General features: G+C 39.8%; 1 protein-coding gene across 1 annotated transcript in view; it reads right to left on the minus strand.

Annotated features, from left to right (window-relative positions):
* Positions 1-14,807, minus strand: part of NSMCE2 (NSE2 (MMS21) homolog, SMC5-SMC6 complex SUMO ligase) — a gene marked incomplete at both ends in the record, with an annotated part of 124,141 nt that overhangs the window by 63,551 nt on the left and 45,783 nt on the right. The window contains one exon of the mRNA XM_079533841.1: positions 3,967-4,120. Within this exon, the coding sequence (XP_079389967.1) occupies positions 3,967-4,120 (154 nt within the window). The remainder of the gene's footprint in view (positions 1-3,966; positions 4,121-14,807) is intronic.

Here is a 14,807-nt window from a genome sequence, read left to right on the forward strand (position 1 = left end):
AAAAAAAGTTTGTAGAACCCATGCATGCCATCATTTTGAATTTTTCTCCTATTACCAGATTGAGCAAATATGCTGACAAATGCTATATTATTTGGAAAAGACAACGTAATCACAAGAAATGGTTAAAAAATAAATAAATAAAAAACAAAACCTCAACAAATACAAAACTTGTATTTTATTGCTTACAGTCTAATCAGCTTTGAGCAGAAGAATGAAACTGTTTTCCCTTAAAAATAATAAGTGGGCATTTAGGCATGTAACACAACTCTGGAAAGAGACTTCAGAGAAATCACTTGTTCACATAAACATGTCTGACAGTATTTTGACACACACCATCAGAGGTGGCCGTTTTGCATCATTTTGCACAAATTCCAGCTAAAGCAGCTGTACAATAAAGGCTCACAGATTGCCTGCAAACTGTCTGAAAGTTGAAGAGAACAGAAACTGCTCTAAGGCATGGTATCATCTGCTGCTGCCAGAGTTTAAAGTGGAGGTCTCCTTCCTGCAGAACTGCCTAGAGATGAGGACAGTCTGAAGGCGATGCAGTGCCTTTTCCCTTCCTGGGACTTAGAGCTGCCTCCAAAGCAAAGGTCACTGCTCAGGTGGCAGGTAACAACCAGGCAGCTCCCTTCGCCTTTCATTTACTGTGGCAGCAAATCTCAAGAACAAGATGGAAAATGCATTAGCTCTCTTTTCTGTTAAAGCAAGGTTATATTTAACTGCTTCACACTCCACATTGTACCTAAAATCCTTATGCCAAGTTAATTTCTAAGTAACAAGACGATGTGAGAACACATGTCCCTGTTCAGCTATTCCAGAATACAAATGTTAAACCCTGCATAAAAGACATGCAGGGATTAAAGGTAACTCACCACGGGAGGTAAATTATTTTTGTACCTACCCCTCTGCCCCTTTGAGGTGGAAAAGGCTGGGACAAAGGAAAACTCCACAAAAGTTCATCTGAGAAAACTTGGTTGCTGTTCTGATATATCATCTGAGCTGGCAATAAAACCAAATCCCAGGAAAGAGTAAAAACTGGACTGTACTGCATTTGTGCCCATAGTGCTTTAAATGGGTCAGGGATTATGCATGAAATTGAGCCCAGATCTGAAAAACTTCAAGTTGAAATGAAAATATTAAACAGGTAGCTGTTGGTGAAGATACTGACATACATAACTCACAAAAAGTAGTTTTAAAGTGTGTCCCAGAGTTTGCAGACACATTATAATAAACTTCATGATGAGATCTGTATTGATGAACCCTTATGAAGACATGGATCATGTTAAAAATTCAGCAGGGTGACCTTCATGTTCTCTTTAGAAAAAAACAAAACAAAAAGCACCACGTAACAGAGGTGCTATAAGGTAAAATCAGCAGTTTATTAAAACTAGCCAACATTACAGATTTCAAGGCCCTTCAGCTCAATTAGTATTGCAATGCAGACATTTCTGCCTCTGAGCTCACTCTGTGCAGTAACACTGCCTTCTATTTGGCATAGGTGGTATCTTAGATAACACTGACAGTGTTCTATTGCACATATCAGTATACTGATTTACTATGTAAAGGCCAACAGTGAGGCTTTTTACTCGAAATGGAAATCGCAAGCCAGTTTAGCCTCTCACAGAGGTGTTAAGATCAGTGGCCATAATCCTGTAAGATGTAAATATCTGTAATTTTAACGTTTGTGAATAGTCAATTCTGTGTTTAGAATTTGAGGCCTTTTTAAAGGCTAGCCATGAGTGGGGAAAACTCACAGAAGGAAGGAGAAAGGAGGAGGGTAATCATAAGAAGATCGCATTACTACATGAAATAGAGAAACCAAGCAGTCCTCCTGCTTCCAGGACACTACCTCATATGGAAGCAAATTTATATGTGTAAACATAAGCAGACTCCATTGATCTTCAGTTACCCATTATTACTCAAGAATGTCTGTTAGCTTTCCTGGAGCATTTTTGAAGAAAGTAACTTTACAGAGGATGAAGAGATTATTCAGGCAAAGGAGACAGCACTGAATGCATGTTTAAGGCAGTACAATTGGGCTTACTATGAGAAATTTAACTCATCTCTGTTTGCAGACAGAGGTAGTATTTAGTTTACCATTTCAAGAGAAGGTGGGCTGAACCAGATTATTTACTTGAATCCAAGATTATTATTTTGAATACAAGAATACTGTACCACATTCAAGACTTTGTGAAAATCAATGAACTCTTTCCCATTCAACCTTCTGAATCCCGTTAAAGACTGCAACAGAAGAAAATCTGATGGTTTTACCTTATCAGAACCAATACAAATCCTACTAACCCTAAGCTGACCAAGCTGATGAGCAGTCTGTGTACCTAACACAGTTCACGAAATACAGAACATCAGTCCATGCAATATCTTCAGGCATATCCTGATGGCCACTGTTTGATCTCTATGCACAATCAAAACAGAAGTCCAAGTTGCTAATAAGACAGATTTGGATTTCAGGCAGTAGTAGTTTGATGATATCCTTGTTTCTTTTATTTTTTAAAAAAGAATAATTCTTACTGTGCTTATTTAATTTGAGTATTTTTCATTGGGTCTGCCAGTTACAGCTCAGTCACACTGCCTGAACTCACACACCCTCTCCTCAGGCAATCACAGACTGGAAAGTAAATCCAAAGTCAGTTATCAAGATTTTATCTTCCCAGTTACAAACACCTGGAAATTAGGAATTACAACATGATGGCAGGGCAGTAATAATCGCATGGTTATGTAGGGAGTGAAAATTACACTTTTTTTGTGGTCTGCGAATTGCTATGTTCATTCTTAAAGTAGTGCCCAGAGTTCTATTAAACTCAGACATCAGTGCTAATACTCAAATTCAAAATTTGAAAAAACATAAAGGTGGGAAACAAATGTATTAAGCCCTCAAGCTCTAGTTCTAGTGAGTGTTGAGATATCAGATCTAAAATTCACCTTGTCAAGCATGTCCTCAGACTTCATAAATCTCTATAGGGAAGTAATCGAAAGTCCAGTGAAGTCAGCAGGAAAATTGCTTCCGCTAGTTTCAGTGGGTTTTCAGTGGCCTCCAAAAAAAAATGCAAGGAGAGCTACAGGAGAGAACCCAGAATATCGGTTTCCAATGCTATAAATCATTAATCTATGGCTCCTGAAGTTCCTGAGATACCAGTTTATGTTGAAATCAAAATGTGGTGTGGGAGGGAATAGGTACAGGGGTCAAGGGACAGTAAGCAGAATAATATGATTTCAAAACATAACCACGATTGGTGAAGAACAGCACAAGTAGTGTTAGAGCTCGTGAACTTTCCCAGTAACAGTAATCTGAGTGATTTTTTAATAGCTGCTATTTGTGCAGGGCAATAAAAGTATACTACTTGGTTGTATTGCATAAATACGAGAGCTGTTAAGTCTCCAACACTTCCTGTAACTCAAGCACAAATAACTTAGAATTTTTACACTTGATGAAGCTATGGAAATTAAGAAAAACATATTTTAATACACTGCAGTATTACACAGTGCGTGCATAGAAGTTGTAAACCTGAGAAAACACACAGTAAGCATTTTCCAACAATATAGTTCTTCTGATTAAAGCAAAGGTCTTCTTAGAGTTGCAACACATCCGAGTTGTGAAACAGGAGCAATTTGTTTAAGTGACAAAAGAAAACAGCTTACCTAATCCTTTTAGAAGATCCCATCAATTAAAGAAAAACCCTGTCTTCAGATTAAAAAGCCCACCTTACAAAAGGGGATGTGAAACGAGATTCCCATGGTACTTGTACCCAAGCAAGGCAGGAGTTGAAACTCTAACTAAAACTACCTAGGTAGCTACATCAGCTTTCTGCTACACAGATACCAGTTTAAGTAAGTTTTCAATTCAGAACAGTCACCTCAGCTTCAGCCACAACTGGCAGATCTATACGTTAAGACATTTAGTACATATGTCACCATTTAACAATAATCTTTAAAAAAAATAAGACTTACATTGTTTTTTCATGTCTTTAAGTTGATCCTTAAAATACATATATTTTTCATTTTTTTCCAAATCCGAGTCACTGTTCATGCTCTCCAATGCAGTAAATTTTTCTTTTACTAGTGATTTCAGATCTGGTATCTTTTCTGGTTTGTCTTGTTTTATCTGTAAGGAACAAGAGACAGAATGCTGTTATTCGCTGTGACACGCACGGCAATATACAAATGTTTGCCAACAAATTCGTGAGCATAATCTCCTTTTGATGCCAGTTAGGGTTCTGCTATGAAACCATGAACTGCTGGTAATTATTTATCCAAGAAAAACTAACTGTGAAATGTATAGACTGTCTTCCAGCATCATTTAACTCAGATGCTGTATGCAGAGCGTATCTTACTTTAACAATAAGGACAATTGAACCTCTGTGGTCAAAGTTACCTCTGTGGGTGGCAAAGGTCAACAACAACCAGCACAGCATTGCATGTGGATGTAACAAAGAATCTAACTCTGTCCTAGAGGGTAAAAAGATGGCTGAAAAATAGAAACTAAAAAGAAAGGAAGAAAGGAGGAAAGAAGGAAAGAAGAAGGAAGGAAAGAAGGAAAGAGAGAGAGAGAGAGAGGAAGGAAGAGAGGAAGGGAGGAGGGATGGAGGGAGAGAAGAAGGAAGGGAAGGGAGGAAGGAAGGAAGAGAGGAAGGGAGGAAGGGATGAAGGAAGGAAGGAAGGGAGGAAGGGAGGAAGAAGGGAGGAAGGGAGGAAGGGATACAGGAAGGAAGGAAGGAAGGAAGGAAGCAAGCAAGCAAGCAAGCAAGCAAGCAAGCACATTCTCTAGTTTTGCTTTCTTTGATTCCCTTCTCATCATTTTTTTCAATCAACTCTTCAGAGGCTTATAACCTATATGGTGACTGATGTAAAAACAGCAGAATATGCAGTAGAGATAGCTAATACAAAATGAAACCACCTCAATTTATTTGTGCCATGTGAACAACAAGCATTAAGCCATAGAGTTAGGCAAAAAGATCGCTACTTTAAAAGCACTTCCTTACAGTAATTGCCTCTGGAATAAATGAAAAATTTGACGCAAATAACAATGGAAGTCATGACAGAGGCAACGAAAAGCTACTCTAAGAATGTAAAAGTATTCTGGGAATTCCTTAAAAAACAGTACGAGTTTTCCCTTCTGCTTCTCAAGCCAATGTTAAATTTGAGGGCACTGTACCTTTGCTAGGTCTTCATATGAATTATAGTGGTGGGCTGGGGACAATGTTATGCACTGACGGCCAGCAGAAGTACAGCCTCTGAAAGAAGGCAGCATCTATCAAATCTGTAATCATAAACATTTTCTGAACCAAAGATTCTTTCTACTCCAGCCTATACAAAGCATAGGGCAAAATACATCCGTCTGAAACAAAGAGGCAATACCATCTATGCTCTTCTCCAGCTGCACACCTTAAATCCTGCCCCTCACCAGACAGACAGCATAGAGCCCACTGAGGAGCGTTTAATTAAGTTGATTATGTGTTCCACCATTCACAGAGAGGCAGGGAACCCTATGGGATACATTTTATAATAGAGTTCCACGAACTATTAGTATTCTTTCAAGAGCAAAGATAGTTTGGCGCATTTATATCAGGTAGGTGCAAGTTATGGCAAGGATAAGAATAAGAAAAAAACACAGCCAGGTGACAGTTTGCAGTTTTCAAAGGTGCTTGGAGACAAAAGATCACCAACCACAACACCCAGCTGCAAATGGGACAGACACTGTACAATAAGCACTAAGAAAGACCAGCAGCAGCATCACAGGTGCTCAGACCGCTGCATAAAACCAGGCAGCCTCATCCTCTGACACTTGGCAAAGACAGCAAAGAAAAAAAGCCAACCTATGCCTCGGGCAATGGGGCAATCATATGCACTCAAATGATTTGTCTGTCTCAGCATTGCTGCAAAAGAGAACCCACCGTAATCAAAACTAACATTGTTCTGCACTCAGCTGCAGAAGAAACTTGGCTGTCAGCTGTATTCAAACACAGAAAGCATTTACTACATCAAAATACATTTTAAATCCAACACATGATAAAATAATGATTTGATTTGGACAGCACACAGTGCAGACACACTCCTTCCTGCCACAGCTCCTTCAGGCTGTTGGTACAGATGCTCTCTCCCTACCACCATGTCTGAACAAATAATACCCAGTCACTACTCTCATCAAGAATGAGAGCACTATCACCAGATAACATGTACAAGATCCAGTTGTGTATACTGAAAAAAAAACAAGTTTCCAAGTTGCCAATACTCACACAAAGAAAAAAAGAAACGATCTGGATGTTCATTACAGATGTCTATTTGTCACAATGCCAATTAACTATTCTTCTCCATAGGGATTAACTTTTCACATCAAGACGGTTAGATCCGGCTCTTTTTATCTAGTTCTTGACTCGTGAAAGATTTCAGTATAGAAGCTCATCAAGCAGTGTCTCCAGTAATACCCTTGAGTCCAATTTCCAGAATTAAAGGACTCAACACACATGAGCAGAACAGGAAGCAGGAACCGTAACTTACACCATTATGTTAGCAAAAAGGACAGATGTTTGAGAAGCCGCACTGTATGTATGCAAAGAAACTTTGGCCCTGCCACTGTGGGACTAAAAAAAGGTTCGTGCAGGCATCTACACTAACCTCAAGGGACCCACTGCCTGCAAATTAGAGTCACACAACTCGCTGCCAGATCCTACAAGGTAAATGCATGCCATGTTCTTAAAGGCAACATGAACAGATCCCCAGTTGCCAAGGAAAAACTGTCATTCATACCAGTTACTTTCCCATCAGCAGTATGTGAAGCAGTAAAGACAGTCCAGCAATGCAGCATGCATGACACAGGCTCAGACAACCACGTAATGTAGAAATCTGTAGTCAGATGAGAGAGATGGTTGAAGAACACTCCTTCATGTAGTTTAACTTATTTCATGTGTTTACAAGATTGAATTCAGTTTCTGTTCACCTCCAGATGATTGCTTTCATTAACATGATTAACAGGGACACCATCCCTGACCGCACTCAATACTGCATTGTCACATGCTATTACTGAAATGCCAGGCAGACCTTCTGGAAGGTCTGCATGTCATAGGTGAATAATAAAGCATGTCCACCCACTGTAATAACAAGTAAATACGTTTGCTGTGCATGAGCAATTTCTCTTTGGTGCCACATGTCCTACTCCATGAATAGGTTTAAGAACAGTCTCATGCAACAACACATGACAACAAAAGGAAAAAAAAAAACATGACATCAAACCTAGCTCCTCAGAGTGGGGCAGAATTGCAACATATTACACTGCATCAGCACACCACACTTACAGGTACATTCCAGTTTTCTTTACTTCTCACCACCCACTGCCTACTGTACAGATTCATGACAGAGGTAGTGATGAGATCAGCAAAACAAAATGAAGGAGGCCAATACAAACACAGGATATGGGCAAAGGGATGGAGCAGAACTGTCAGTACTCAAGGTAACAAGCTGGGGTCATATTTTTTTTATTTCAGGAGCCTATCAGAGAGATGCTCACTAGCAAACCTGAAGCCATCAGTATGTTCAATTTGTCAGTAAAAATTACTTCACATGGGAACCATGAAAAGACATGCTAAGCAAACGGCTGTTCATTTAGCAGCACTGTCAGCCAAAACCAGCATGCTAAGCAACACCTTGCAGTCATTAGTCAATCCATTGAGAGTTACATTGATTTTGAAATGGGGTGGAGGCATACACACCCTATAAAGCATCCTGGAAATGACATATAACTATGAACTGGGAGTGTTAAGGACATATGGTGAAAAGAAGTATCAGTCACAACAGCTTGTTTACAGCAAAAGAAAAAGCAGAAGGATCTGTTATGACAGTCCCAAAGCAGCAATGAACCACATGAATACTTACATGGAAGCTCAGCAATAAGAAGAACAGACATGTTATATAAGATCATTAATGGTACACCATACATGATCTGACAGCATTTCTGACAGGAAAACATATTGAGAAATACAGCCCCAAAAATACACTGTTCAAGGAAACACAGCCATGATTTACTTATCAAAAGAAACATTTGCTCATGGAAATAGCTTATTGTGTTTTAACGGGCAATGCTTATGAAATGAGCCAGCCCACAGCAGCTCTCTGACTTCTGTCAACATACATCCACAGGAATGAGCCTTGTTTTTGTAGATTCTTTCACTGGCACAACGTGTGTGTTAAATACATAAACAGTTAGACTGCCTCCAAAAATCCATTAGCCAATCTTGCACAATCTTAGGCTTGCACAAGCCTAAGAAATTTGTAAACTCCAGGTATTCTAAGAGCCAGTCTGGAGAATTTTTATTTCATCAATTAGCACTGTCAAAAAGGAAAGGAATTCTTCTGTTCGAGATCAGTCCCAGAGCCAGTTAGGTCACAGAATCACAGAATGGCCAGGGTTGGAAGGGACCTCAAGGATCATAAAGCTCCAACCCCCCTGCCACATGCAGGGCCACCAACCTCCCCATTCAATACTAGACCAGGCTGCCCAGGGCCCCATCCAACCTGGCCTTGAACACCTCCAGGGACGGGGCATCCACAGCCTCTCTGGGCAGCCTGTTCCAGCACCTCACCACTCTCATAGTAAAGAACTTAAATGTCAAACATACCACTGACTAAAACTGGACCAGTTTTCAGCATTAATCTACAAACAATAAGGGATTGGTGCCTAAAAAGGCACTAATTAGCATAACTGCATGCATGCAGCATTACAGTGTTAAGTAATTTGTTCTTCCCAGTGCTAGATCTCAAAGCATTTTGCAACTATTAAAGAATTTAGCCTCAAACATCCATTGTGACATACATACTATCAATTGTATTTTACAAATAGTAAGACTGTGGCACAAAGAGATGAATAGCTTGGCCTAAGGATGCACAAGGAGACTGTGGCAGAACTAAGAATAAATAATTCCCAGCCCTCTACTTTGAGCACAAAGCCATCCTTCTACTTTCCCTTTTAATTGAGGGAAAGTTTGAAATAATATACGCATATAAATAACGTTACAACAGCTTGTGGCTGCTTGGCAAACTTTGTGACAAAAGGGTGGCATTCCGTGTGCCACAAAAATGCCCCATTGGATTTGCACTACAGTGTCTCAGCATGTGATGCTCCATGGTTATTCCCTAGCATTTTCGTCTCTCTTGAACCCTTCTCTCTAAGTTCTTTAGCTGCATGTCTTATATCTCATCGCTGCTCTTATGTACTCTTTCTCAGGGTCATTTTTAGGTCCCTTAGTACTGAGGAATTTGCCATTTCATTGAAATTTCTTGCCACGCCTGAACCACGGTGGCATTTCCTGTACAGTGATGCTATCTTTTCAAAGAATTCCAATTTTTCTCCTTAATCATTCAAGCCACATATTAGTTGTTCCCTGTAATTTAATCCCGTTAAGCTATGGACTTTTAAAGTTTAATTTACGGATATTATTGGCACTAGGTATTTCTGAGGCTAAGAAACAATCCTGTTTGCCAATGACCTTTCTAATGATCAAGTCAGCTGACATGGCAGAATTTCTTCATTTTCCAGATTCTTTGTTGTTTCACTTATGAAAGGGAGGGTGATTACTCACACAGTGCTAAGAGCTCTGAGGTTACCTAGATGCTTATATCCTCTTGAGACAACCCAAAAAAGTATAGGCTGACAGCCTCCAACTAACTCTAAACCCAAAACTCATAGTACTTCAGACTGCATTTACACTTCATCCATGTGTTTGTGCATATGCTTATGGAACACTGATAGCAGTTGTGACTTCTGAATAAAAAACAAGTGTCTCATTGCTTCTGCTGGGAGAGAATGTCTTACCTCTGCAGATTTGATATTGTACTGGAACACCATCAGCATTTTTCATACAGGTGATGTCAGGTAGCTCAGGACTTTGTGCGACCAGCCAATGAAACCTTTCTAAGATCCAGTTTGGATAGCTTGGGTAACTCGCACTTTCTGAATTGGTATAGCTTCAAAAATGTCTGGATTCAGACATACATTATTTACTTCAGAGAACTAACGCCAAGAATTCGTTGGCTATGTAAGTACGGACATGGACAGAAAAGCCTTGGTGGACACTGTCATTAGATAAGAATAACCATTCTTCCTTTACTTAGACCTGCTATGCAAGAGAATCAAACAAAAACGCACTGTATATTTCTTGTTTAACGATCCATGTGCCTATTATTTCATCCCTACCTCAGTAAATAATTTCTTATTACAAATATGCAGGCTTTCAACACACACACTTATTTTACCTCGGGGCAAGTCAAAGTTTGCTGTGATTATTTATTACAACCAATTTTTTTTCACTGAGAGGGAAAATAACATGGGAGCTAAGTAAATTTGTGGGTTGAGTCACCCCTACTCTTTGTGAATCATGTGAGAACCAACTCGAAGTGAGTCACCACTGTAACTGAATCGGGCTGCAAAATTTCAGCTTAACCTAAACAGTCATTTATTATTCTTCAATGGCTGGATTCAAATCCTTAGCAAACATCAGATCATTTGTTGATGCACAAATAAAACGCAGCTCTTGGAAACATCTGCAAAGGCAGTCAAAAAGGACATCATCATTCAGCAGCAGGATCAGCACTTGTTTGAACACGGCTGCTGCAGTCAGGATCGCCTCAGGGCCCACATCTGATCCAGGAGATTCAACACCTCTGCACACCATGGCTGCAGGGCCGGGACTCTGGTTGAGCAACACCTTCGCAGACAGTTGTGAAATGCCAAGAGAGGCATATTTATGAGGGTTGACCCATACTTATGACACATAGTGCCTATTAAACAGGGCCAGCACAACAGAAAATGGCTGTCAGCACGTTTCAAATAGCCCCAAACTGCCAAAATAACAGTCTAAAGGGGAAGTAGAGTTGCCGGGGTTCAAAAGCAGCACGCCAATACCGTGGCTGCAGCTAAGGTACATTCTCAACACAGTTCCTTTTCCCTACTACAAACACAGCTGGAGATGTTTAACCTTTATAAAGAAAGCAAGCACAAATTCTGTAGGCTTATGCTGTGCATAGAGGGGTATATCGAACCCTAACTTCTTAGAAGTCATCACATGTGGGAGCCATTTTGGTAAGCCTAGAAATGGCCTTCAGCCCACTCTGTTTGCTTTCTTTCTCCTGTTTGGAAAGGAACTGAATATACAGAATGGAATTAAAGTGAGCACCCAATAAAGGTACAAAATTACCCTGTTACTTACTATGGCAGAGACAGGACTATGAACATCTTTCCGTTTCTCTCCAAGACCCCCAGTGTCTTGCTTTGCAAAGTACAAAGGGGTAAAAGGAAGCAAGGAAAGGGGATTGCATTTAAATACCAGTACTGGAACCATTTGTTACCAATACTGTAAAACTGGCTTGTAAAGACAGCAATAATTGTGTTACAAATGAGATTTTCCCAAGATACTATAGTGAAGAAAGTTAGTAGATATTTATCACGAAGAATAGAATTCTGTCTTCACCTTGTTTCTCTCTGCTTTTTCAATACGTGATGTATAAATACACAAAATATTCCAGAGTATTTAGGAAATATTTATGAACACATCTAAGAATTACGGCTTAAGGCAGTTGAACACTAGCGTAATTGTACTGACTTCCTCCCTACCTAATGCTCTGCCACAAAAAGAGTTTACATGCAAGGTGTAATAGAGATACAAAACATCTTGTTCTAAGCAATTTTGCCTGAGCAAAGATTAGGGCCTTTAATAACAAAAATAACTCTATTTATAAAAATGCTGCCTTTCCAGCAGCATGGTAGAGACTGTGAGGCAGATGGTGCATCTCTCTTAGCAAGGTTGATTCAGCAAGTGCATTGGGCTGTTGAACCAGTTTACCAAGTTGCTGATTAATTCATATATTTAGAAAATACATTAACATGGATATTACCTTTTTTTGTGTGTGTGCGTTTAATGTCCTACTCAAACTGATGAGAATTTAGACATTGATTTCAGTGGGAGAAGAAAAAGGCCCTAAGGTGATTTCAGATTAACAACTTGTTTACTCTTGCATGGTGCTGCCTGGTTGAGATCATTAAAATCCATGTTTTCCATAGTGTGAAAAGGACTAAATCCTAAAACAAGCACAATTCAGTGTTATCTTCATCAGCTCCTACAAAATCCTGTTGATTTATATCACCTGTGAAGCTGATCCTTGATTAAATACAAAGTGTGACGTATCCTTTGGAGAACTGCATACACTATGTTTATTAAAATCAGTTGATTTTCTAGAGGTGTTTCCCACATTCCCCAAGTATGCCTTCAGTGAAAGTCAAGCTGAATTTTTTCAGTTTTTATTCCTTTTGACTCTTTTTTGTTCCAAGGATTAAATTCTTGTCCCTCAGAAGTTTTTTACTGACGGCATTTCTTCTTCACACTCGACAAAACAGCAACGTTAATCTTGCTGTCATTTTTCATTAAGACTGAACATAACCTTTAAACCTGTGGGAACCAGCAGCAAGATTTCTAAGTACAGATTCATGCTTTACTTGAATTCACATAAGTTGAAAAACATATACCCTGTTTGACACTTACAGCCTAGACTCACTGAATTAATATACCCATATAAATATCAGGATCAAGATTGGCAGTAAGTCCAACAGAGCTCTACCTTTAACACTGATTTCAGCAATGGTGCAGAGCCACACTAACCAGAAAGAAAAAGATCACTGAGTGTGAACTAGAGTCTGTACCTAGATTTACTTATGAGCAGATAGCACATACCCTGTACCTGCAATGGGTGCAAAAGTGGGTGTACCTCACTTACATGACAGTCCTAGTTTGTGCCCTCAAGCCAAATTGCCTTTATTTGCCTTTTATTGTGAATGCCTTAGAGATGAATCTCTCCCTTGAGCCTTTCCACATATCACATTCTTCAATCATTAATAATGTTTTCCTATCTGGTTTCCTATTGGGACAGCCCTCCGTACAGTAATTAGCCACTAAATCCCAGGTCTTATTTCCATTATTATCCTTCTTGATTTACCAGTTCCAGCTGACAGCTTGCTTCTCTTTCCTTGTCTTAGCAAACACCATGGGCTTTCCTAGTACACACAGGAGTGACAGGTTGCACAGGACACTCTGGAATGCTAAGATACTCTTCACTATACAGGTCTCCCCAGTTCTTACAGGCTTCCTGAAGGCCATATAACATCAGACAAATAATGATGTTTTTAACTGCAATTCTTCTACTTCTCTCTGCTTACAGATCACAGAATCACAGAATGGTAGGGGTTGGAAGGGACCTCAAGAGATCATTGAGTCCAACCCCCCCCTGCTAAAGCAGGTTCCCTACAATAGGTCACAAAGGAAGGCGTCCAGCATAGTTGTGATTATCTCCACAGAGAAGCGTTATGAAACCTGAACAGCTATTTTATTACAAATTATTACACGGAGTTCCTTATCTTAGCTCAATACCAGCTTGCTGAAATACCTTACTACTCTCTGCAGTAAAGGGAACTTCAAATTTTGCGAATAAAGTAATAAGTTCTAATTAAATAAATACTACTGACAGCAATACCTAAGTGTAAGATGGATAGGAGATGCAATCTGATAGCTGAGCATAGAACAGAGAGCACAGAAGAGTTTTTACAAATTCACAAATTTCCTTTCTGTTATCTTCAAACTCAATAGATGTGTTTTTTAATCTTTCACAGCTTCTGCAATGCTATCAAATTTGTCTCCCCAGAGGCCAAAGACCTCTCCTGATCACGCCTCTCCTGTCATTCCAAATTCTTCCTCGAATTTACAGTCCAAACTCTTGTATATAATAATGGGTTTTGAACTCATCCTTCTTGCCTTATTACAACACTTTTCCTTTTTTTTTTTTTTTACCATGCCTTTTGAAGATCTCATCACTACTCACCACAATTTATCAGTATTGCACTTTCCCATTTATATCTATCAAACTCACTTTTCCTTCGTTTCTCTGATTCATTCACTGTATATCACACACTAAACTGATTCCTCTCTTATTACTAATTATGGGATGCCTCCATCCTTCCTTTCTACATTAGATTCTCACCAAATTCCTGAGTCACTGGCAAAGCAGCTGGGAAGCAGAGGGAGTGAGTTTGTGCCTTCTGCCATGCAGGGCTCACCCGTGTCACCAATAAGTTTATGCTGAACCTGGAACGTATCACATTATGTGCTCTCCAAGTGCAGCCTCCAAGTGTGCAGTTATCTGAGAGTGTTCTGTCTTGGGAGTGCTACTGCTGCACACTTCCACCAGTGGAAGTCACAGAATCACAGAATGGCCAGGGTTGGAAGGGACCTCAAGGATCATGAATCTCCAACCCCCCTGCCACATGCAGGGCCTCCAACCTCCCCATTTAATACTAGACCAGGCTGCCCAGGGCCCCATCCAACCTGGCCTTGAACACCTCCAGGGACGGGGCATCCACAACTCTCTGGGCAGCCTGTTCCAGCACCATCATCTCAAGTCGTCTCACTACACATAGAAAGTGAAACAGTATGACTTATCTTAAAGAACTAACCTTACATAATTGCATCTCACTTTTCAATGGGGGCTTGAAAACACTTAGAATTCAACTTAAAAATAATTATTCGCAATTAATCAGATTTCATCCACAACTCAGCCAACCACTTGCAATTTTGGACAGAGTAACTTGACATTTATCAATTTGCATCATGATTGTGCCTCTTTGTTTCTGCCTTCTGCCATGCAATAAACAGTCTTATGATAATACTACCTCCTCCTTCATGAGTTTCTCATCTCCACTAACCTTTCCGGTATATTGTCTTGTCCAAGGAATCTTAGTTTTGACAGCAGACACCATC

The sequence above is a fragment of the Tetrao urogallus genome (genome assembly GCF_951394365.1).
Source record: "Tetrao urogallus genome assembly, chromosome: 3".
NCBI lineage: Eukaryota > Metazoa > Chordata > Aves > Galliformes > Phasianidae > Tetrao > Tetrao urogallus.